General features: G+C 36.5%; 3 protein-coding genes across 6 annotated transcripts; all 3 read right to left on the bottom strand.

Moving 5' to 3' along the window:
- Window positions 1-3,716: 3,716 nt before the first annotated feature.
- LOC110745807 (Calcium-dependent lipid-binding (CaLB domain) plant phosphoribosyltransferase family protein) lies at window positions 3,717-7,394 on the bottom strand. 4 transcript variants are annotated; one of them, XM_088255417.1, is made up of 3 exons: window positions 7,171-7,394; window positions 6,851-6,979; window positions 3,717-6,537 (listed from the first exon to the last, which is right to left on the bottom strand). In XM_088255417.1, exon 3 carries the CDS (start codon window positions 6,220-6,222, stop codon window positions 3,904-3,906), a length of 2,319 nt encoding a protein of 772 aa, XP_088111543.1. In that variant the 5' UTR covers window positions 6,223-6,537; window positions 6,851-6,979; window positions 7,171-7,394; the 3' UTR covers window positions 3,717-3,903. The 4 variants fall into 4 exon arrangements, with proteins under 4 accessions (XP_088111543.1, XP_021801645.1, XP_021801644.1 ...); XM_021945953.2 differs by having other exon boundaries at window positions 6,884-6,979; XM_021945952.2 differs by lacking the exon at window positions 6,851-6,979.
- A 2,179-nt stretch (window positions 7,395-9,573) lies between these two features.
- Window positions 9,574-15,130, bottom strand: LOC110745805 (NAD(P)-binding Rossmann-fold superfamily protein). The gene is made up of 13 exons (XM_021945949.2): window positions 14,735-15,130; window positions 14,073-14,374; window positions 13,848-13,988; window positions 13,565-13,613; window positions 13,318-13,335; window positions 12,260-12,375; window positions 12,073-12,186; window positions 11,380-11,430; window positions 10,677-10,765; window positions 10,514-10,574; window positions 10,354-10,431; window positions 10,084-10,194; window positions 9,574-9,963 (listed from the first exon to the last, which is right to left on the bottom strand). Exons 2-13 carry the CDS (start codon window positions 14,193-14,195, stop codon window positions 9,832-9,834), a joined length of 1,083 nt encoding a protein of 360 aa, XP_021801641.2. The 5' UTR covers window positions 14,196-14,374; window positions 14,735-15,130; the 3' UTR covers window positions 9,574-9,831.
- A 1,199-nt stretch (window positions 15,131-16,329) lies between these two features.
- Window positions 16,330-23,957, bottom strand: TOP6B (topoisomerase 6 subunit B). Its single transcript, XM_021945957.2, has 19 exons — window positions 23,621-23,957; window positions 23,479-23,531; window positions 22,946-23,043; window positions 22,698-22,803; window positions 22,108-22,245; window positions 21,936-21,987; window positions 21,720-21,784; window positions 21,180-21,286; window positions 20,843-20,945; window positions 20,600-20,685; window positions 20,250-20,446; window positions 20,008-20,123; window positions 19,819-19,904; window positions 17,898-17,970; window positions 17,588-17,679; window positions 17,298-17,436; window positions 17,123-17,217; window positions 16,795-17,023; window positions 16,330-16,646 (listed from the first exon to the last, which is right to left on the bottom strand). Exons 1-19 carry the CDS (start codon window positions 23,712-23,714, stop codon window positions 16,497-16,499), a joined length of 2,079 nt encoding a protein of 692 aa, XP_021801649.1. The 5' UTR covers window positions 23,715-23,957; the 3' UTR covers window positions 16,330-16,496.
- Window positions 23,958-25,121: the final 1,164 nt, after the last annotated feature.

The raw sequence follows: 25,121 nt of genomic DNA, 5'->3' as shown, positions 1-25,121 counted from the left end.
TGGTATAATTCTTTGTTTGGGACTACTTCTCTAAGAATCATTTTTGTTCACAAGTGCTTATAGTAAAAACACTTTTGTTATAAAGATGTTGAAATTTTCTTAAGAAATCGAAGAGCTTTCTAGAAAAGCACTTGGGAGTGCTTCCTGAAGAAGCACATGTCAGATTCTTCTCCAGAAAGCGCTTCTATAACCCATAAGCACTTTTAAACTTTCAGCCAAATGCTATTAGAAGCGCTTTGGGTTATCTGAAAGCGCTTTTTTTACTCTTTAAGAAAAAACAAAATTGTTGCTTTCTAATTATGACGGTGGTGAAATCATTTTCTAATAGCTAGGACGGCAGAGTGATAAAAAGAAATAAAATTAATTTGCATGATTTGATGGCATCATCCCATGTTTTAATCACCAATTACAATATTGACAGACAAAAAGTTGCACAATGAAGGACCTCAATGCAGCGTGTCATTTCATTTCAGGCACCACCATGAGTAGTTTTTTGTTGTGAGAGTCACATCGTTACGCGGTATTATCAATTTACTCATATTGTGATTTGTATATTTACTGATTATTATACTGTAGGTCCATGACATATAAATCCTTTTGTATATTACAAGTGAATTAGTCATGTGACAATGTAACGATACTCCACGACATATACCAGTTACCACGCGCATACATCAGCATTTTTATATTACAAATATACAAAATATACATATATATAACTTGAACTTACTTTTATATCTTAGAGTCCATCTTTTCTAAATTTTTTTTTGTCTGAACCATGAGGTGGTCCTGGATGGGCCCCAACTATGGGTGGCACCTTTAAGCCTTAACCACAACCCAGACTAATCCCCACTCACACCGGGTCGGCCCGTAAGGGGTAAAGTGTTGGCCAAAGTGGTGACTCCGTACGAGAGCAGAGATCGAACCCCTGACCTCTCTTAAAGAATGAGAGTGCCGAACCACTCACACCAACCACCTTGGTTATCTTTTCTAAATTCAATGAATGATATTTTGGCTTATATCATTGTTATGAACATTATAACCCCCTTAGACTTTTTGCTTTGTTTTTATTTCAGATTTTGCTAGTATAGTTTTGTGGCATGCACGATTCCATTTCACAGGTATACATACGTACTTAGTATGTACAGTACAGTAATTAAATTGTGGCTACCATATACTGCATGCTAAGATTACATACTGGTGTTCATTTGTGTCCCATTGGTTGTCTTGTTCTATATTTCTCATCATTCTCTAATGTTTATTGGACTTGCCCTAATGGTAATGAACCCAAATCACATTATTAGATTATGTTAAATATATATATTTTTAATGCAACAGAGAGTTTAAATTAGAGGAGAGGGGGGAAGGTGTTCGGGTGCCATGGGTTCGAACTTGAGACCAACAATCTTCAAGTTAATGTCTTTTTTTATTAAGCTAGAGCATGTTGGCAATTAAATAAATAATTGTTTATACTTTTATAAAATACATCACATTCATCACTTCCAAGGGCATGAGAGCTCTCATAATCGTTGATCTTCTGCTTGTAACCGGCTAACAGCAGCTTTTATAGACGAGGTGATGCAATGCCGGCAAATATATATATTGAAAGAGTTCGGATTTGGGGATGCCACTATGCTTACTATAACTTTTGATATCTTTTTTTTTTTTCAAGGTTAGACTGTCACAATCACAAAGAACGCTTCAAGAAAATGCAGATGAATTGTGTGCAATGACATAATGTTGCACATCAATCTCTCAGGCACTATGCCTTATTTATTCAGAGTGAAGATTTGTATTTGCTTTAAGTATTTTTTTTAGGCTTTTTATCACAAAACGTCCCTGACGTTTACGAAACTATCAGATTGCATCCTTAAAGTTTTTTTGTATCACTCATGGTCCCTAACGTTAATATGGGTGCTCTTAAATAGTCCTTCCGTCAAAAAATCTGTTAAATCCAGGGATATAATCGTCAAATCAATCCAAAATTAATATATATATATATATATATAAGTCTAGAGGGAGATTTGTCCCTCTCTTCCTCCATTCTCAATTCTTCTCCCATCTGTGTTGCTGAATTTTCCTTCATTTTATTTTAATTTTTTTTTCCTTCCATCTCTCTTCCTTCTCTCGCACTCTTCGTCTCCTTCCTCCCCTTTCTTCTTCCATTCTCATTTCTTCCCCCATCTGCGTGGCTGAAGTTTTCTTTTTTTCCTTCCATCTCCTCTCTTCTCCCATTTCTTACGGTAGCTCCTCCTCTGTCTCTCCCTCTAATTTCCCTTCTATTTGACCTTCCCTATTCTTCTCTCCTCTCCACAGTTGTTTGCTTTCTTTTGGGATTGGAGAGTTTGTTGGGGGTTTGGATTTTGACTGTGGGGCTTTTGGTGTTTCTGGTGGGGAGCATTTGGGTTGCTGTATTTTCCTTCTTATTCCTTTCTCTTCCACCATTTTGGGTTGTTTCTCTGGTTCTTTTGTTTTGATGCTTTCTCCCTTTTTCTTTTTTTCTTTTCTATTCGTTTCCTTTCTTTTCTTTTCTGTTCTATTGTTTTTTTCCTAACTCGTTTCGGCTTTCCAAAAATATAAAAATAAACCAATTCCTTACTCAACCATAAATTAGTCAGACATCAATGCTTACTTAGCCAAAACCATTATATATAAAAATAACGGAAGGAAAAGTTATGCTATTGCCATGGATGAAAGCAACAGGGAAGAGAGTGTTGTGGAGGGAGAAGCTTGGGTAGAGGACTGGAGATAGAGAAGTGCAAGAGAAGAGAGAGAGAGAGAGATGGAAGGAAAAAAAAATAAAAAGAAGGAAAATTTCAGCAATACAGAGTTGACGATTTTATCCCTGGATTTAACAGTTTTTTTGACGGAGGGACTATTTAAGAGCACCCATATTAACGTTAGGGACCATGAGTGATACATAAAAACTTTAAGGATGCAATCTGATAGTTTCGCAAACGTCAGGGACGTTTTGTGATAAAAAGCCTTTTTTTTATATAGAATTTATCTAATAATTTTTTATTTTATAAAATTAACTAATAGTTAACACAGTTTAATCTATATTGATTCATTTATTATAACAAAATAAATTATTTTTCTTACTTGTTGGTCTGATTTGTAGACAGGGAGAGAAGAATTAAGTGGGCCAAACAATCTAAGCCCATATGAAGGTCATTTTTACTCCTAAGAGAGCAACGCAATTGGGTTGCTTCTTGAGAGAGACTTTTAGCTCCTTCATAGGCTTCAATTGCATGTTGTTGTTGTTAGCATGGTATATGAATTCATTTTGCATCATGTCTAAGGGATGGCTTGAGAATTTGAGCTGGAAATGTAATGTCACTAGATGGTTGGTCATACACAATTAATCAATGATTTGGAGAAACACAGAAAGAAAATTAGGGAAGTGTGTTTTTTCCCCACTGGACTTCCCAAATGGTTCAATTATAACTTGTAAGGGCCATAAATATGCACCTCTTCATGCTCATTTGAGAAGTAATTTAAAAGATTTGCTCAACATTCAGAATCTGAGTGACTCAAAATTCCAGCCTACCATCTCCACAGTTTCTAAGTTATGACTGTATTTTAACTAGTGTGTTTGAGATGCCCTTGAAAGCAGATATTGGATGTCTCATTCTTATGCAGTTTCAAGGGCACCAAGTCCAAATTTTGTATATAGAGTAGCAAAGTTAGATCAGATTCTCGTTCTGCACTGGCTATGTTCAAATTGAATCCTACAAATTGACATGCATTGATTACAATAAACAGAATTTAAATATGAAAACATGAACAAGTTCATAAAAAGAAATTTGCCGATTGGTTACTATTTCACCCTGCTTCAGCATCTGCACGACTTTGAAACACAGATACAATGATGAAGAGGAGACAAGTGAAGGCCAGTTGTGCTCAAAGCATGCTGTCTGATTTTGCAGGCAACCTCCTAAAGAAGTTGAGTGGAGCTGAAGGAAGTTTGTGGCGGAACCTGGGATGCCGTAACACATATATGCCTGCTAGAAGGGCCACCACTTGGAATGGAGTTACATAGAGAACTATGGCAGCAATCAAACAGAAAGTTACAAACAGAGTGGTTGCTCTTGGGTCTCTCCAACTCAGAAGTGACTGAAACCTTTCCCCTTGAGTTGCCAGATCACCAACAACAGTCTGAACCCTCCCTGCTATACTTCTTAGTCGATCATATCTCATCCTAACGATATCTGATGGCCGGGAAGTTGGGAACGTGTCAAACTCTTCGTCTCGTTCATCAGGATGAGCAGCATCAGCATGAGATAGCCGGGTGTCCATGTGAGGCGGATGTCTTGGCCTCCACCGGAAGTTCCAAATTCCAATCAAGAAAAGGTAGAGAAAAATAGTGGGAAGAATTAGTTCCGGGTAAAGAACCAATATAATATAAAGGACATGAATCAAAATGGTTGTAAGAGGATTCTTCCAATTGCAGATCTGATCAAGCCATTTTCCTACCGCAATCAACCCACTTAAAACTCCCATTATTCTGAAAAAATTGGCCTTGCTTCTTCTCATGCTCCACATATGTGAATCAACATCCAGCATATACTCTACAACCTCTTTCCTCAGGGGTGGCTCAGCCCGGCTCAGCCTCATTGAGACAATCTGCATAGCCTGGTGCCTCAAGCTATCAAGCTGAATTACAGACAATGGATGAATGTAGTGCATTTTTGGCAACAACGGATGTGAATACATATGCAACATATTAATCAAAGATGAGCATGTAAACCTCACTGCCAGCTGAATTTCACCTGTTTTCTTCACCCCAGATGGATGTAAAACCAGGAGAGGATAGGAATGCGTGTAAACCCTGTCAGCTTCAAGTGTAGATAGCCGAATTCTCACTTTGCCAATTTTTGAATCCTTTCCCCCTTTATCACCTCCATGTATATGACCATTGTCAAAAACCCCCATTGTGATGACAGTACATGGGTCGAAAACCTCCCAGATGTACTGCTCATTCCATTTAGGATTAAAGCTGTCCACAATCGTCCTAGTTCGAACCCATTTCTGCCCATATTTAGCTACACAATAAGCATCTGTGGTTCCTCGGCCATCTTTTGTTTTCATTGGCATCAGTCCCATGGCACTTAAAACTCCTACCTCCAAAATCCCAATGCTTGACTTCCACAACTGCTTTGCTGTTGGCCTAAGATCACTACTGTAGTGTGTTGATTCATCCAAAACATGATATCCACCGTCCAAACAAATCCTTAAATGAATCCTGCTGGCAAATTTGATATCCTTCTTCTGTTCCCCATCTATGATCATATGCTTCTCAAGATTAAACCACCTAGTGTTCACAGGCTTATGGTCTAACCTCCTCTGCACATTCTGTAAAGCAATCACACACTTCCCCAATATTTCATCTTTGCCTGATCCCACTCTATCTTCCACAGTCAGAAACAAAGATTCCTCAAACGGTTCAGCAGCAACAAACATCAAATCTTCATTCCACATTGGATTAATACTTTTACTCTGTGATATTCTAGTCCTCAATACCTGATTTCCATGCATAACCTTCACAAAAACTTCCGGGTACCTACTCTTGTCATTAGGTAGCAAGTCCTGAGCTTCAATAACATTGACCCTCACATACCAAAGCTTGGGGGAGAGGTATACCTTTGATCGAATGTTATTGACACCCTCCGGCCCAACTGTTGCAGCATCTGAATGCCACGCATCTGGAAATGCCTCATCTGCTTGAGTTCCCATCCAAACAGCCAACATCAGCTCTCCCTTGACCTTAACCCCCTTCCTATCCTCCAGCCTATACCATTGTGGTGCCAATGGGCTATCTGGTGGAATGCGTTTTGGGATGTCAACGAGATCAAATAGAACCCTGCCCATGAAATCATCTAGCACAACATCCTTATCTTTCACCACAGCTTCCAAAAACGAAGCTTGAAGTCGATCTTTGGAGAAAGCAAACACCTGATTCCACTCAGGGTTGGACTTCTTCTCAAAATGCCTAGTAACTCCCTTATAGTTTCCAAGTTTCACTTCAACATAGGGATCACAGCTACCAGTAACATCTTTTGCAGGTAAATCCTTTGCTTTGACCACACGAACATAAAGGTATTGCATCTGTTCAACAAGGTCATAGGCGCATGAGAGCTTGTCACCGGTGATTGAGCCCGCGCCAATGTTTGGCGAGGTCTCTTTCAAAGCAAAATCTTGAGGCTGAGGAGGCTTCTGCATTTTTCTAGTTTATGGAATGGCAATAGAAGCTAGGATATCAAAAGCAGAAGCTTTGAAACAAGATATGGTTCTAGAGAGCTGTTATCACTGCAAGTGCAACCTCAACATTTCCAAAACCAAGGCTCAATTCCTTCCTAAAGATGTAGAAGCCTTCTTTGTGAAGATTGAAGAGAAATTATACCCTAAAGATAGAAAGGAGATAACTTTACCAAGAACTTCAAAAGAGAAGGACAAAATAAGGAACCGAATCAAGCATAGTACAATTATACACGATAACAGAGTGGGAAAATGCGTCTGTAAGAGCTTGTTCACAACCTGCAGAATTCAAAGATATCAAAAAATTCAACACGTTACTCTTCCGGAAAGTACCCCCTTTTGGTTTCTATGAGAAGAACGGAGAAAGAGAAAAAATTCAAATGTTACTTCTCTTTCCATTTTTGGGATCACAAAGAAAATGAAAAATAATAATTTCAACTTAGATAAATATATAAAGTCTTTCCCTTTTACAACACATAACCAACATTAAGGTTCATACACATTTTCTGAGCAACCAACCACATTAACTTCAGAGTACTAATCAGAATCAGAGAGAACAAAAAGAAGAAATCATGCATTTGTTGTAGTTTACCGTACGAAAATGAGCAATATATTCACAACTCACAGATCCAGTCCAGAAAACCCATGAAGTCCAAGACAAGAAGTAAGCTCGAAGTTCAAGAAAACTTGTGCATTATAACTTCAACTGCTACTACTCACACTGAAAGACACATGGGTTTTCAACAACTACTCAAAACCAACTTCAAGAAAATCTTTTAAAAAGCGAGCGATGTTCAACTTCACAAGTAAATGGCCAACTTTGACAAAGAAAAAATAAAAAAATAAAACTTTACAAGTAATGCCAACCCCTTTGAGTTGACAAAGAATATGGGAGAGGGAGTTCACACTGACCTCAGGTAAACTACAGTGCTTTCTTCAAGTTCAGGCAGGGAGCTGCCATGGAAAATCTAAAAATTAAGGAAAATACAAAAAATGGGAAACCCAGTTTCAGTTTGTAAGAGAAAAAGGCAACTAAAGTGTGAAGTGTGGGGCTGAGTTGAGATCTGTGAAAGACTGAATCTGTGTATAAAGAGCATAGAGAGAGAGAGCCTACTCAGTGCCACCTTTTTCACACTTTGTACACTTTTTTATATGTTTTTAATTCTTATTGTGTTATGCGAGAGCCCGTTGCACTCGTGCGAGGCTTGTGGTCGGTTTTGGCTCATTCGGGGATTGTTGGTCTTGGAATAGTGTTTCTTGGTTTCCTCATCATGTGTTTGGTATAGTTATGAACATTTTAGCGGTGGCGATTTCTTTGTTTTTTTTTCCCTTGTGAAACTGCACGTAATTCTTAAGATCATAATAGGTTAGTAAGAAATTCATTTTTTAGTAGGTTTCTAAATTCTTTGCGATAGAAGGATTGTTGGACTTGCTTCACATACTTGGAGGTTGTGGTACCCTCTGAGATCATCGATACATTAGAGACCCTATACACATTAATAGTCAAGATGATTCCTTATATTTCAGCGGGAATTAAATGTGGCATTCTTTTGTATTTTATGGGCAAACTTTATTACTTTCATATGGAAATGTATTGTATGAATTGATTGATGAAGACAAAAAGGTTAATGCCACATCTTTTTTTCCAAGGTTGATATGACCTTAAAATAAAAGTCCCAATTTATACCTTGTTAAGTAATATGTTAAAATTCATTTAACCTGGAATAATGGCAGATGAACCTGTAGATAGCAACATAAATTAATAAATAAATAAAAAGTTGAGTCAAATTTATTTTGTTGATAGTGGTATAAGCCATATTAGATTAGAGTGAGGTTGTTCCAAAATCACTGCATCCATACTTCCTATATCACCATTGTATAATGTATGAATATATAGGTAGTCACATTAATTTTCCTAAATTAAAGGTGAGTTGGATTGGTACTATTATACTGAGGTTGGTTGGTGGTAGAAGAAGGTGACTTGAACTAAAGGGTAAACTAAATATAAGGTTGATATGACAGCATTTTTGTTTTTAGTTTGTTCCTTTTCAATTAAAAGAGAGAATTATAGGCAAACGACCCACTATTGTAGTGGTTTCGAATTCTAGTATTCGTGTAATGTGTGTGAATTTAGTACGCTATAGTCTTTCTCAATAAGAAACATAACTTTAGAGTAGAAAAATGGGTGAGAAAATAGATTAAATGGATGAAAATTACGTATAATTACATGAATATTGGTGACCACGGAAACGCATGGTCTCCAAATGCTGAAATCTTGAACTCTTAAATGATATATGCATCACTAAATACAAACTATTTAATTTGGCCATGTTCATACCCCAAAATTTCAATTCTTATGATAGGGGTGTGTTTCATGGGGCCAATTTGGAAAGCAAAAGATAACCTCCTACATTAATATATCATCAATGGTATGAGAGAAAAAATTGCAAAACTTAGGCCCACAATGCATTGCTGTAGCAGTTCAGAAAATAATGAGAAATAACTATAATTTGGAATGCGTAAAGAGGACGGAAAAATGTGAGCATGAAGATATTTGAGTTAATAATTGATGGATTATTATATATATAAAAAAAAGGTTTTGGGAAGAAAAGGAAGAAGAAAATTGTTCTTTGAAATTGAAGTTTGAGTCTCATCTTTTATAGGTGTGTTAGGTAGAACCATCAATTTACCAAAATCGTAACAGATGATTCAAAAATTGATGTGACACGAACAGTTGTCATGACTCATGACTCATGACCCATGCAGGCAAATTTTACCAGACATGCAGGACATCAATCACTTTATTTTTATTTTTTATTTTTAAAATTTAAAATTTTCTTTTAATACGATAGGTAACATGACGAAAACCTTGTCGGACAAGGCGGACAAAGAGGTCAAAATAAAAAGGTGTTTACATAAAGGCAAGCCAGACTCCCAAAACCTCGAAGGGAAGAGAGTATGGCCAACAACATCATGCACTTTAGGTTATGCAAAAGCCAAACAAGCCTTACAGCCTCTTAGCCAATGGGGCAAGAAGGCATTTTACTCGAACTGAAAGCATTGCCATTATTTAACAATTTTGTAGCAGAAGGCAGAAGAAAGATTTCTGCTTTCAAGAAACAAGTCTTGTTGAGCAGCCTGGCAGTGGCAGGACAATGGTTTAGAAGAGCTTAGAGGCTCCTTAAGCATTGTATAGATTAGCCAGAGTGGCACTTTTCAAAGGATTCCATACAGATTAGTGAAGGTGAAAATGTCTGATTTTCCTTAATTACCGCCAAAGAGAATAGTCACAGTGAAGATGGACACACACAAAAATCATACAAATCAGTAAAATTCTATTGATGAATATGTAGTTACAGAAGCAACACGCTCCTCCTTTACAATCCGTAGAGAGGCAATGACCAACTTTAAAAAAATCATACAGTTGATGAATATTATTACATAAACTACATTCCTCCTTTTATTTCAACTTAAACAATAAAAAATTGAACTGATAAAACATCTCAATCATACTGCCAGCTGCTACAACCGGGGGTGCAGGTGGGGGGAAGAGAGGGGCAGAGATCTCATCCTTCAGTGAAAGTTTTTCACATCAACTGGTACCCCCTGCTTTCCTCCAGATTCAAGCATTGCCTCTAGAACAGCAACATCTCTGGCACCTTCCAAGAAAGACATGCGAGGCTCAGCTTCATAGCCAGTCCCCTTCTGCAAAGACCAACATGGGGTTGGGGATGTGGGAGTCAAAACTAAAATCCGACACAGTAGAGACCATAAGAGTTAAAAACCAATCACATAAATTGCATGACGATTGACATCTGAAATTACCCTTAGATTGGCCTGTGATATGTCATTAATAAAAGCTTTGAATTCTTCATCCACTCCGCTAAATTGGTGGAAGGAGCTTTTGCTTTGTCCATCAGAACCATAAAATAAAACCTGCCACAGTATCATAAGCGATCAAGAGCTTGTCAATTTATTACAAGGTGATTTAAATACAATTCGAGATGGAAAAAGGAAAAAGAACCCCAAATCTCATCACATTCTGATGTCCAGCATCATAGAATTAAATACACTGTAGGATGATTTTCAACATACCAGGTAGCCATGCCGTCCATCTTGGTTTCCACGCTCAATTTGCAGCGTTCCCTTCAAGCCAACAAATCGCCAAACTATCTGATGGTATAAGACAAAATGAGAAAAATAAAAGTTTATGCATATTCAGAATTATAATGTGAAATTAATTTTTACCACATGCCTTGGGTGATCTTGAGGAGACTACCATCACAAAAACCCCTGAACATCCATTCTCCAGTTGACTAAGGAGAGGAAATCCAATAGGTCACATTTAGAATCTTTCTTGTGCAATAAGAAAAAAAAAACAGATTCTGCAAATTTAACTATATCCAATAGTAACTTACAAGAGAGAGGATATGTTATCTGGTGCAGGTAAGGTCTTGTCAACATGAGAGGTTATAGCTGACACAGATACTAGCTCACATCCAGCAAGCTGTTGCAATGAACAGGATATATTGAGATTCACGCCTTGATGAAAATATCATAACACAGAGAGGTGAACTTACTTGACCATGCTTTATGCATTTACAGGCCAACCCCATAACCACTTTACCTATAGGCCCAGAAACACCTATCTGTTTCGTAACACATATGCATCTACTGAGAACTTCCCAATTCCATGAGAGTCCCAGAATGTAGTTACTCTAGATTCATTATGTCTTTGCATTTAAAGCCAGAAAGGGTTCACAGTTTTACAACCTTCTTCAGTTTGTCAACAAAAGTTTTAGAACTCAAGATTCTCTTAAAAAAAAAGGTCACGGTCTTGAAATATATGCAATAATGGAAACATGCACATACAGGAACGCCACTAAATACAAATATTTATGAGACTACTGCAATATAGAGTTCAGTCATACAATAAAAGGAGGTTAAGAGAAAATCTACAGAGAAAGTGGTATTAAAAAAGACTTCATCATAAGTACAACTAGAATGATAAATTCAGCAGATAAAACTTCAAATTCCATGCTTGGATAAGCGGCAGAAAATTCTTTCAAAGAAACCAAAGTCATAGTTTACAGTCATTTTTTGATGAGAATGTGACATTACCATCCTCAGTCCAGCGACGAAATGTACTCCCATGTCCAGAATGAAACCTCCCTGCCATAAAGGAGACAATCTTGTGGATAAAGGAAACCAAAGTAGCGTGGGAAGACATTTATTTATCTTTATTACAAGGGAGCTGATTTTCCCACTCCTCTTTTATCCACTTACACTCCCTTTGTTAGAAATTGTATGTTCCCACTCCTCTTTTGTCCATTTACACTCCCTTTTTTGTTATAGTAAAAACTATTAAAAAACAAAAGGGAGTGTAAGTGGACAAAAGGGGAGTGGGAAAATCACCACCCTATTACAATTAATCTTATAAAAATCAAATATAACATTAGAAGTAGAGATTTTTACTTCAAACGCGTAAATAGGTAGTAGATTGTATAGAGTCAACAAGACACAACTATTAAGCATGCTAATAAACACGACTTGTTTATACTTGTATTAATCAGATTAACAAGGTTGTGACATGAACAGGGCCGTGCCTAACATCGCCATTTTCATAGTTGTGTTATCATATTGTATCAGAAATTTCCACCCCTAGGCAGGATCATTACATTGAGAAGTAGCTTTCACTAAGATGATTATATATATATATATATATATATATATATATATATATATATATATATATATATGTACATATTTGATGGTAATTACTAATGAATGGGGGAGAAAATGGGAAGCACATACGGTAAAATTGCGCCTCCAGGAGCTTGAGAAGTAAGGGTTCGAACTGTTCATTGATCCTTCAACAATAACTTGGATGCTCATCACATCTCCAATATCATTCACTAGTTTCTTGCCCTGTAAAAGTGACAATGAGGGTCTTTTAAGTCAAAAAAGTAAAAATAATTTAACAATATCAATATACTAGTACCTCAACGAAAGCAGGTTCGAATCTATAATTTTCTGCTACGGCCCAAATTGGTTTATTAGGGATATTGGCAAAAATTGACCTATAACTTGACAGTGCAGTTTCCAATTCGCTTGTAGCTGCATTATTAAATCAGAAATTTAGAATTTTGAACTTTTGAACTCAAACAATCATATACTATCTCACATTTGAGGCAACTTATATATATAATTGTAATCCAAGTAATGACAGGAGAAAATAATTGAAAGATTTGTGGTGAAAAAATATATTAATAAGTAATAAAAAAGGACATCATAAGAATCAGTGCAAAAGTGGTCATGACTGTGTAAGATGGAAGCAGAGGACATCACAAAATAGAACCTATTTGAAGAAACCCTCCGCTTCAACTGGTATTTTTTCACGAAAAGCAAACAGGAGATAACAAATCCAGTCTTTCACTAAGATTTCGAATAGATGAGTTTATATCAAGTTAATATTATTCTCATATGATTTTGATAACCAACATGAATTAATTGGGCAGAGATTGAGATCCATGTTACGTAATTCCTCCTGCTTAGAGGTTACCTGCTAATCTAGTCCCATTCAATGCTAGGCTTTAGTGGAGAAAGAGGACCCTATATTCTTTTCATATTTTTTGCATCTCCATGGTGTTTTCTGTTTTGTTTTTATGCATATATCCTTATTTTGTCTACCATTGTTTCTAATACTAACATAGAAGCATTGTTGTGGTGTATGTTAGAGGTGATGGTCAAAGAAGAAAGGAATTGGAAGAATAGTGAATAGGAGGCACAATCCGACAGTGGTTTTGTTTCTTATTTTCTTCCCTACAGGCTGCAACACATTATAAGAAAATTTGGATGTGGTAGAAACCATAAGTTATATACCATCTAAAGAGTTGTACAAATCAACTTCAACTTTGGTGCAGTTGTATCATAAGTGAAGATTTGGTAGCCAATAAACAGACTAATAAGCAGCAGAATCTTCAACTCAAAATGTCATATAATAAATTAAAAAGGCAACATAAAACACATTAAGTTAAATCGAAATTGCATCCTACTTACAAGCTGCCGCAGGTTTCTCTTTGAGCCCACCAAGCCAGCCAAACAATAGTGAATAGAGACAGTAGACACAAACAAAGGGAAAGTCTTAGTCCATTGTACTGTATAGATTGAACTATCATTGCATCATAATATTTAGACATTCAGTAAAATAGAAAACAATGCACCACCCTGGCAGTTGATGGGGGGTGGAGGGAGATGGAGTTTCAAATCCTCACATAACTATCAATTAGTAGAAACTAGAACTAACCTTGAAGGACATGCTTCCCTGCCTTGAGCAGCCTCAATGAGAAATCAACCTGCTCGAGTTATTATTAAAACTAACAGACTTTTAGTCAATCCAACTATATAAAGCATTCCTGTAATTCTAGTCATCTAACAAAGATCCTCATTCCTCATTAATGCACATTACCAAAAAGGTAAAATTTGGTCTAACAAGCTTTAGTTTTTTTTTTCTTTTATTAACAAAAAGAAGCAAGCTTTTTTTTTTTTTTTTTGAGAGAAAGAAGCAAAGCTTTATTCTTTCTTTATACCTGAGCTTGGCCAGCTAAAACCACTGCAACACCAAGAATTGAACTATCTTCAATAATTTCTTGAAGACCCTTATCACCCCATTTGCATTCTACCCCTGGAAAATGTTTTTGAGCAATCTCAACGGCACCTCTAGCAGATTCCTAGAATCAAACCCAAAAAAAGAAAGAAAAAAGATTAAATCTTTTAATTCAACGATAAAAAGGAAGACGAAAAAATTGAAGTACCTCTGTACGGCTCCAAATGGATTTAAGAAGGAGGAGCTCAGAGATCTCAGCGAGCCTAGGAATGTATTGGGTCCTCATAAAGGTACCAGCTCCAAGAATGGCAATCTGGGGTGCCTCTCCCATTTTGAAGAGCCTAACTGCACTTCTTGCTTTACTTGTTGCAAATCTAGCAACTGGGATTTTGAGTCTTCCAAATTTGCAATGGATCTTTGCTTTATCTCCGTTAGTTATATGCTAAGAAGCACGGACACGGATACGGATACGAGGATACCATACGACACAATACGGGAATACGGGCAAATCTCCAAAAATTAAGATAAGATACGTCATGAATACGGCAATTAAAAATTTATATTAAAATATAATAATAACAATATATATAATTTAAAACATATTTTAATTAACATCAAAATTCAAATTCATATACCAAACTCAAATTTTAATAATGAATTGCTTTTTTTTATATTTTTTTATTTTAATAAAGACTTGCTTTTAATAAGTTGAAAGTTTATTGAAAGTTTATTGAAAGTTGAAATCGTCAATAAACAAAAGCCAAGGATAAAATCTGGACCAAAACAAAAAAAGACAAAACAAAACATAAGACAAACCACAGTGAAAAGTTGAAAACAAAGAGAAGCTCAGAAACAAACAGAAGAACATACCCAGGCCGACGATGAAGAGAAATCAGAAGAAAATTCAAGAACACCACAGCAACCACCACACCAGAAGATTCAAGAAGAAGAAAAGAAGATCTGACTATGGTGGTGCTGTGCTGGGCTTTGTTATTTATATAGAAGAAGAGGAAGATTTGATTCCGAAAAAGAAGAAGATCTGATTCCCAAAACTGGTAGGAAAGGACAATTCGTATACTTGAAGACTTCCAATTTTTGCCGAATGTTAATTCTCTCTTAAAACGTATCCTTAAATCGTATCTGTAATGTCAGATACGCGTATCTGTTTGTCGTTGATCGTATCCCTTGACTCGGATACATATCCATCACGTATCCGTACGTGTCCACTGCATATCGTATCCCGCAGCATATCAGACACGGGATACATACCTTAACTGCCGTATCCGTGCTTCTTAGGTTATATGCTTATAAATTGGAAATTCTGCGATACAGTGAAAGATGGTGACAGAGTGAGAGCAGTGGGGCATAGGTTTTTATTTTGATGGCTTTTTATTATTATTATTTTTTATCAATGCAGCGACGGAGGGAAGTCTGTTGGACCCTTTTTCTTTCCGACCAAAAAAAAGAAAAGACCATTTTTTTTCTTTTTGGGGCGTGAAGCCCAAACAAACAAAAAGGCAAGCGAGTTGAGAGGGCTATTACAAACAGTTTCTGGCCTTGTAGCCCAACTCATTTGTAGAGGTCCTGTTCGTGTCGAAAGGCTATTAACTCATTTGTAATCGTTTTCCTTTTGTTTTTGGTCGAAAGGGAAACTTCATTGAAGGGAAAACAACCCAAAGGGAATAGAAACATGGAATGAAAAGGATAGCAGCCTAGGGGACAGACCCGCCCAGGAGCAAGCAGGAAAAAAACCACAGAGACAGGCTAGAGAAAAAGAAAGCAGAAAATAACAGAAACTAGAGGGCCACAAACTAGGACGTCACCAAAGGAGCATGTCAAGCCAAACCTTATCGCACTTGGTCCTCCTAGCAATAGCCGCAACGGCCCTATTGGCTCGGCGAGAGATCCATTTATAATCATAGGTTGTTGGGATTCATCCATTTATAATCATATCGTGTTTGTGTAACATTCCTTTATTTCATAACCAAACCTCTGATTTATCTAATATTATACAATGAAAAATGACTTAATCATAAAAAGATACAAACTTATATTATACAATAATTCATATAATACAAACATCGTTAAAAAAAAACTATAAAAGAAACGGAGATGAATTGTATTTTTCATATGACACTAGCTAAAATGTGTTTGTTGTGCCGCAATTTAGTTATTCATGTTGACACTAACCTACCCATGTATCGTTTTCAAGTTGTATTGTTGCGTCGTGTGCGAGAGTGAGATTGCCACCCATGCTAATGGCACATGTGGTGCCAGTCGGAAGAACAATGACATGCAGTCTCTTAGAGAGTACGATTCTATTCCATGAAGTACCAATGAGAAAACTTAAGACCTAAACTTTTATTGCAATTGTGAAATCTTGAATGTCCGGGTAGATGAAATGAGTAAAATCTTGAAGGTAAACAGAAGCAACAATGGCAATTGCAATTAATGAAGAATGAAACTAAGCTTGAGAAGTAGATCAAAAGATGCCTTATGAATTGTTAGATTTAAAGAACATATTTTGAAACAAACTTGGAATAATTTGAATCAAACAGCAACATCAAGATTTTCCATACACAGCTGCAGTGCGACATGACTTAGAAGATCTTTAATATCCTCCAACAAATTCCTAGCAGAAGAGCCGAAAGACAAATGCAGGACTATGCAAGTCCATAAAGTTATCTTCTGCAGCTTCTAACGACTGTATAAATATGCCTTCTCTGGGTTCCTCACTCACTCCGCTATGTGTAGCATACTCCAATGCCATTTCATAGTCCACCTACAAAATTTGATCACAAGGTTAGTACATGCCTAATCTTGTTATGTGGATGCCTACCTCCCACCTAAAGTATATAAATAAACAGAACGAGCAGAAAAAAAACTTGTTATAGAGAGACACATATCAAGTCACTTAGGCATCATCTCACCTGCTCAACATGTTGTAGAAGCTTTTCCCTGAGCATTTCTTTTGTAATTGCACCAGCTGATATTTCCTCATATAATTCCCGGAGCGTTTCTTTTCTAACTGTACTATGTGTTAATATTTCCTTATGCATTTCTGCATCCTTATCCTCATAACGTTGTTTCTTTGATGCCTGTGATTTTTCCATTGCCTCCAACACATTATATGCAGCAGTAGCAGCATTATCGGCATACCTGCAAATTGACAGTTAGATTGTTTCAATTCGTGCAGAAGGGGAAAATGAGCATTCATGAAAAAACAGGAATAGAGGCCAAATGACTGATTTGTTTTACATGCTCAAACTTCGCTTTCTCTCCTGCTGTTCACGAGCTTGGATTTTCTTCACTATCTTGGTTTTTAGCTGGATGCAACACTGTTGAATGGCAGACTGTAGAGGTATTGTTGTTAAATAATTTGGTTTTATATATATACCGGAATGAAGATAAACATTATAATAAAGCCACCTACCTTGACAGCTGAAGCTATTTCAGTTATATCATCTCCAATATACTCCTTCCCGGTTCCTTTAAAGGGTATTTTGGTGCTTACAATGCTCACAAAGACACCAATTTTATCCTGAGTTTGGTTGATCTTGTAACCACTCCAACTGAAAGAATATAGTCACATTGTCTTAGTGAAGTTTCAAGCTAGCATCTGTGGTATTTTTTATCACCAAAAAGCCCCTCTTCTTCTCCACGCAGTCTCAACAAAAAAGATAAAAACTACAAAGTACAATGAGAAATTTCTCTATGACTCACTTGATTCTCTTAAGAGCGGTCCTGGTGACAACATCAGCACCTTGCTCGAAAAGAAGTGGAATTCGGTTTGCAAATCGGAAAATATTCAAACCCTAAATTATAAACCGGAAAGCTTCATGAATGTTGTCATTGGATTAATAGCTAAAGAAACTGAAACTTAAAGTCTAACATACAATTTGTAGTACTCAAGTAGTAATCAGGTAAAATTGCATCTTAGAGAAAACAAAAGCGATAAAAACAAAATTCCATTTTTCAATTTGTTAATTCCTAAGTCTATATTGACTGTCAAAATTAATAAAGAATCACCTACTTGCTTGACATCTTTTCCACCCACGCTGACACCAGCTTCCACAATGAATGGGTGGCCTTCAAAAACTCGAGCACTGTAGTATATGAAGTATAGAATCGACATTTAGGTACAAAGTCAATAAATCAGCAGATAACAAATAATAAACTCATTACAAATTAATAGCAGTAAGCTTTGTACAATAACTCTTAGAAAAGAAACATGAAATAGAAAATTTAGAAATAGGCTTATTTACTGTAGTACCCCCTGAAACTTCGGTCAAATCTCACTTTACCCCCCCAAAGTTAAAATGGCCCACTTAACCACCTTGACCGTGGTTTCGTGTTCCACTTTACCCCCTACTGTTATCTCCGTTAATAACTCTGTCAGTTTTGATGACGTGGCATGGCTATTTTAGACTTTTTACAACAAGTGATGATGTGTCATATAAAGGGCCCACTTTTTTTGCTTAAGTGGAATAAAATATATTATATAATAATATAATTACTTGTTTAGTTAAAAAATATATAAAAATTGAAAAAATTAATACATAAAAATCTTCTTCTCCATCTCTCTCCCTTGAACTCTCCCTCCCTTAACTTCATAACCCAAAGCCACCCTCACCATCGCATGGTCGAGACTGACTTCATAACCCAAAGCCACCCTCACCATCACATGGTCGAGACTGACTTTCCATCATCGCCACCGCCGAAACAACAACGCCTCCAAACGACGCCAGCGAAACCTAAAGCGTTGTGCCGACGAGGATCTGTTTGGTTTTGGAGTTCTGAGGGTCTGTTTGGTCGAAGAGGGTCTGTTACAATCTGTTTTATGTCACTACTACTTAAATAACAAAATTAAATTAAAAAGAAAAAAACCAACCAACAGAAAATAATCAAAGCTCCAACCTCTCCACGCACCCCCAGCCACCTCCTCACCCATCCACAGCCCGATCCCTCTACCAGCCACCTCCTCGCCGATTAGCCCAGACAATGGGCAAGTATTCTGTCATTAACCCCAACAAGGGCTTTCCTATACTTGATCTCAGTGGAGAAGTTCTCTTTATTCAAAAACCCTTGGGATGACTCGTTGTAGAGAAAATAGGGTCTGGGTGTTGCCCAAATAGTGAAGAAATTGGGTTTGGGTTTCGAGTTGGACCGATTGGGTCTGGGTGTAGAGGAGGCTTTCTTCTTCCTTCATTCTTGGAAGTGGTTGTTTTGTTTGCCCTGCTTCTTGGATGGTGTGGCGATGGTGATGGTGGCGAGAGAGAGGTCTGAAGTTGGGTTGGTGGGGTGGATATGGCTGGGGTAGGTGGGTTAAGGGGTTAGTGTGGCTGAGGAGGGGGATGGGTGTGGGTGGGATCTGGGTAGAGGATTGGAGTAAGTTAATGGTTTTCGAGGAAAAATTTCATTCTCTATATGCCAACTCAGGGAGCTCTAGTACCTTGATCTTCAAAACAATTCCTTAAATTTTTCAATCCTCTATGATGGATATGGTGATTTAGATGGTAGGTTTGATGTTTGGGTATGTGGGTATGGTGGTGCTAGTGGTTTATACGGTGGTTGCTGGGGAAGAGAGAAAGATGGAGAAGAAGAGAATTTTTTGATATTAATTTTTCAATTTTTTAATTAAATAAGTATTTAAAATAATAATTTAATTTTAATTAATATTTTTTTTCCATACTAATACTTTAATTTTTAAAATTTTTGTTTCTTTTTTCTTTTGGATTTTTGAATTTTTATTGTTGTATCTTTTACCATAATGACCCTGCCACGTCAGCTTTTTTGACGGTCTTTTGGATGGCGTTAACGGTGGGGGGAAAGTGGAACACAAAACCACGGTCAAGGGGGTTAAGTGGGTCATTTTAACTTTGGGGGGGTAAAGTGAGATTTGACCGAAGTTTCAGGGGGTGCTACAGTAAATAAGCCTTTAGAATTATAACAACCTTCCAGAATAAGTCGCGACCATGTCTGGATGCAGCTCCTTTATAATTCCCAGACGAAGATTGTACTCCCCTGCAGGACTCAGACACTGAAAACAGTGACTAAGTAATGGGCCAAACCACATAGCCAAGACTATATAGGAATTATTTGCTGACTGAATGTAATAATGAACAAAGACAAAAAATGCTTACATCACCACTAGGATCATCAAATTTAGCTTGACGAAATAACTGATGGATGCGAACAATTTGCTGAGAAGTTATAGATTTAATAGGCATCTTTGGACTGAACTCAGGACCCAATTCCCCTGAAAAAAAGGAAGAAACATCAACTTAAGCATCTAAGGAGTAGCCCCACAAATCCCAGATGTTTGACACTGTTACGGAAAACCTAGGGTAGTGTTAGTGCTTCCTAGACAGTGACAGAGACTTACCAATTAGTCGTTCAGCATAGGCTTTTCGTATATTAACAAATTCATGCTGAAGAAACTGTAAAAGGTTTTGCTTTGGAGTTTCTTCAATGAGGCGCTTTATAAGCAATAAGTCAACAGACGATGGATGGTGCTTTGTCTCAAGAGGCACTGGAGGCATTACATCTGTTCTCCGTGCAAACCTTATGGTGACATTTTTACTGCATGAAAAGTAAAATGCCAGTATAGATTCGTTCAAGAGATATAAACTTCTGAATATGCCTCTGTGTGTGTGTGTGTGTGTGTGTGTGTGAGAGAGAGAGAGAGAGAGAGAGAGAGAGAGAGAGAGAGAGAGAGAGAGAGAGGGTGCTTACTCAGATGAATCTGATACAAATTTAAAAAGAAACTCAGCATAAGGAGTGATAACAGCCATTTGTCGCATGTAATGCAATATCTTCGACTGCAAATGCCAATGGATTTATTAGCTAATGAAATAAAACAAGCTTAGTCACTGAACAATATCTGTCAAAAATACCCACAATACCTCACATATATGGTTAAGCACACATGAATCTGAAACGAATTAATATGACATTAGCCAGTGATTCAGTACATACACGGTAAGTTGTCCAATTTCCTTCAATAACAACTTGGATCTCAGCTCCATGCCACCAGTCCTTGTTATCTCGCTTTTCATGTAAATGGACATGAGGAATGTTCCTGAACATGAAAACGAAGCATCGGTGTGATACTTAACAAGAAGTTAAACCTTAAATTTTTAAAGTATATGCATTTACGGTCCAAAATTATCACAGATTCCTGATACTCATGGTGTAAACATATTCATATGATAATATGGAAATATATGAATATACGGATAAATATAATAAATATCATATTCAGGAAACAAGCATTCATCGATAACCTATATCTTATACTACATTCAAGTCATACCGATGAATATCTATATCCAGCCTGCAAAATGAAATATAATTTTGACTCTTCATAGATGACGAGATCTCTATAGGAAGCCCTGTACTCATCTTTGACCAAATTAATGCCTGCATAAGTCAACATTGGTAATTCATTGGGGTTATCCAAATGATAAAGTAGGCAAGCACAGTAACTAGATTGTACAGTGATGCAGAGGTGAGTTTCTTTTCTAGTAGCATCTCAAGCAAGAATGCTATGTTGACATTTCAGTATGTATGGGCACATCCTATGGGTATTGTATTGCCTCCATACATATTCTGTTACAAACATTTTATCTTTACTTTGTTATTACAAACTTTGGCAGCTGCCAACTAAAATATTTCAGCATGTAGCAATTCATAAAATCCTAATACTGAACCCACACAATTAATCTTGGGGAGAAAAAAAAGGATGCATTGAATTATTATAAGTTTAGTGTGAGTCTCTGTGCATGGTATTAACTACTAGAAAATTATAACAGAAGAAATGCCACGAACATATGCATGATATGCCAATAAATACCATCTTTGCACCTAGACCAAACTTCCCACGTGTCTGCTTCAAGCCATATTTTGTCCCAGATAACACTGCATGAAATCATATATTTACAGCAAGATTAAAGATGTGTGATATAGGTGATATGCTAATATATGACTGGAAACAATTATTCAAAATCATGTAAGTTTATTACTTAAAACAAAAAAATAAAATGAAACTCTAGCAAAGAAACTTCAGAACCTCGTCCAAACATATTTGGAATGTCATCATGTGGCATTCCTTTTCCATTATCCTGTTTTAAAACCAATTACAGTCATGAGAGCTACAGTGGTAGAGAATCAAAACAATGCATATTATGCAAATAAGAAAGCATCGTATGCTTGGAGATTTCTAGATGGGGAGTACATCATACCTTGCATGTAACCTTGTAAAATGAAGCCTCACCTCGACTCTTCATGGTCTTTGAAGCTGGAGGCTCTTTGACTTTCTTTCCGACAGAAGCATTTTTTGCTTGTATTTCTTGGGCACGAGCTTCCTTTGCTAATCGTTTCTGAATAGAAAGAACAAATAACAAAATGAATATATGAGAATTTGATAATAACAAATAATAATAATAACAACAACAAAAAGAGTTGGCAGAAATAGTCACAGAATCTGATACTTCATATATTGTGTTCTCAAATTCAACAAGTTCATTTACTTGTAAAGTAATTGGAAGAGGCAGGGTATGATTCATTAAGACGGAATCCCCACATCAAGACATACAACAAAGCACATAAACTTCGGAAAAGAGAGAGAATAATGTCAATGAAAACTAAAACATCCCAAACCAAAACATGCACAATACAAGATACATCAAGGAATTTTCCCTTTTTCTGGTGGAGAAGTTGTATCAAGGCTTTTGATTTCTTTGCTTTACCACAAAATTAGATGCACCTCTACAATATACTGCAATTGGAAAAAACATACATAGCAACAAAGTCACATCATAAGTATGCACACCTCACGAGCCTTAGCTGTTTCATAATCATCGTATAGTGCCTCGTCAACACGGTCTCGATCAATAAGACCAATCATAGAATTGAACTTGCTTTTCTCAATATCTTCACTGTAATAGCCAATTCAGATTCAGTTCAAATAAATAGAAATTCGCTGTCAATATGGACAAACTTTATCAACTATATTCACCCCTCATCATATGAATCAACATGCCTGAGAATTTTCATATACATATACTAGCAAGTACTTACATCGTTATTTCTATCACAGGAAGCTCAGATATGGACTCCGTGGAATCAAGTGAGTTCTCGACGAGTTCCCTTACAGTAGTGTAAAGACATTTTCCTGGCTGAAAATTCACAAAGAAGAAAAGGAGGTTAAAAAACACACAATTAAAAATTCTAAGCCCTTTGCTTTTGTGAATTAATCAATTAACATTCAGAATAAGCTAAGGCCCGCACGAACTTTCTCTTCCATGCTCTAAAGTTTACAGCTGGCTTTATAGAATTTTAATTTTCAGTTCATGTGTGTGTGTGAGAGAAAACTAAATTAGTGGTGATGAGAAAGTGGGGAAAAGCCAACTTCCAACCCATATGATCAGAAAAGCATAGGAGACAACAAAATTGATTTCCCAAATTCATCAAACTTTGTGAATTCATAACAAAACTTTAGGAAACAAATTCAACCTCAATTACATCCTACTATTTGAAGTACAAAATATAAAGATATCAACTTCAGCAAAAAGGAAAGGAAAAACAATAAAAACAGAGAAGCAAAAGCATACATTATCAAAACCAGCAATGTTTTTGTTCTCCGCAAAGAACTCAGCTGGTGATTCTGCACAAAATTGAAAACAATGCAATCAATACTCGAACCAATACATGCATACATAAAACTGAGAGAGAGAGAGAGAGAGAGAGACGAACTCTGCTCAAGAACACTATCTTTGGGCTTTCTGGGTGTCTTTGATTGGCGTTTCTTAGGCTCTGTTTGGCTCTTACTGCTACCTCCAGGTTCCATCCTCAATTGCCAATAAAATTTGCACCCAAGAATCCCAAAATTTAAATAATTAAAAAAAAAAAACCAGAACAATGAAGAAGAGGAGGAAGAAGAAGAAGGAGGAAAGCTAGGGCTTTGTTAGGTACAGTCTGAGGAGGCCTCAGTAAGATCTATGGTGCGGTCACCTGCATAGCCGTTTGACGGCGGGCTATGTTTTTTTTTGGATAAAATGGAACCGACCGAAAAAAGAAAAAAGAAAATCATTGAGAGACGATAATTGAGATGTGATGAAAATGGACGGTGTAGATTAGGGGCGTGGTTAGACAGTTGTTGTAAATGTGTGTAGGCGACCAAAACTTCAGTCTATGGACTTCCCGCCAAATTTATAGTGAGTAAAGAGCTTGGATACATTAGTGTAGTGATTTGGAGCAAATGTTATTATGCTATTCGAAGAAAGATTCTGGGTTCGAGTTTTAATGTTATGATTTCTTTTTATAGGAAATGTCTTTAAAAAAATAAAATAAATAAAAAGTACTATTTTGTTTTCTGAAAAAAAAAAAAAAAAAACCATTTTGTTTCAATCAACTCAATGTGGACACTTGTTAGTCACAATTAAATGAAAAAATAAAAATAAAAATTTGAATTTTCTTATTTAAAATTTAAAAAGAAAATGAATAACGTAAAAATGGCTAAAACACTAAAAAATAATTGTTCGTTTGCAAGAGGAGTTGTCTTCTCTCTTTTTTTGTGTGTGGTTAAAACAGTTTCTAGACTATATTACCCTTTTGCACTAATGATTAAAAAATTAATTAAACTATAATTTTGGACTTGGTTGCAATAAGAGTTAACTACGAGGATGTGACTGAAAGAACTGAAACTACTCATCAACTAAACTCAACCAAAGGCTTTTCAAGGCCAACCAACAAATTAAACGAAGAAAAGGCCAAGCTAGAACAAGGGCCACATTGTAAAGGTCGGTGACGTTGCTGAGCTGCTCAGTGAGCATGTGCTTCAAGTTTCTTTTTCACGTTGTGTTATGAAATTGCCCTTCTGTCAGGGACCAGTTTTTGATGATATTGTTAATTTTATTTCCATTTATTTGACTATGTACTTCTTTCACATAATTTCTTTTTTCGGGTTTTTCATGTCGTTACCCTCAAAATTTAGTGGTGTACATTGCCTTTCTTTTTTGACTATATAATTGAATGCTCAAGCGTTTTTTTTATTATAAAAAATTCTGGATTTTCATTTATAATTCAACTAAAAAATTCATTAGCCACAAATGGCCAATACAAATAGTCACAAAGGGTCATTACAATAACGGAGCATTCAATTTTGATGTTAGAATGCTAAGTGTTAAGAATCGAGTTTCCCTTTCTCGATTCACATGTGATACACAATACATATAACCAAATTTAATTCACGTGT

This window comes from Prunus avium, chromosome 6 (assembly GCF_965620075.1).
Source record: "Prunus avium chromosome 6, drPruAviu1.hap1.1, whole genome shotgun sequence".
Classification (NCBI taxonomy): Eukaryota; Viridiplantae; Streptophyta; class Magnoliopsida; order Rosales; family Rosaceae; genus Prunus; species Prunus avium.
The sequence above is the reverse complement of the archived record's forward strand: the minus strand, read 5'-3'. Positions and strand labels throughout refer to the sequence as shown.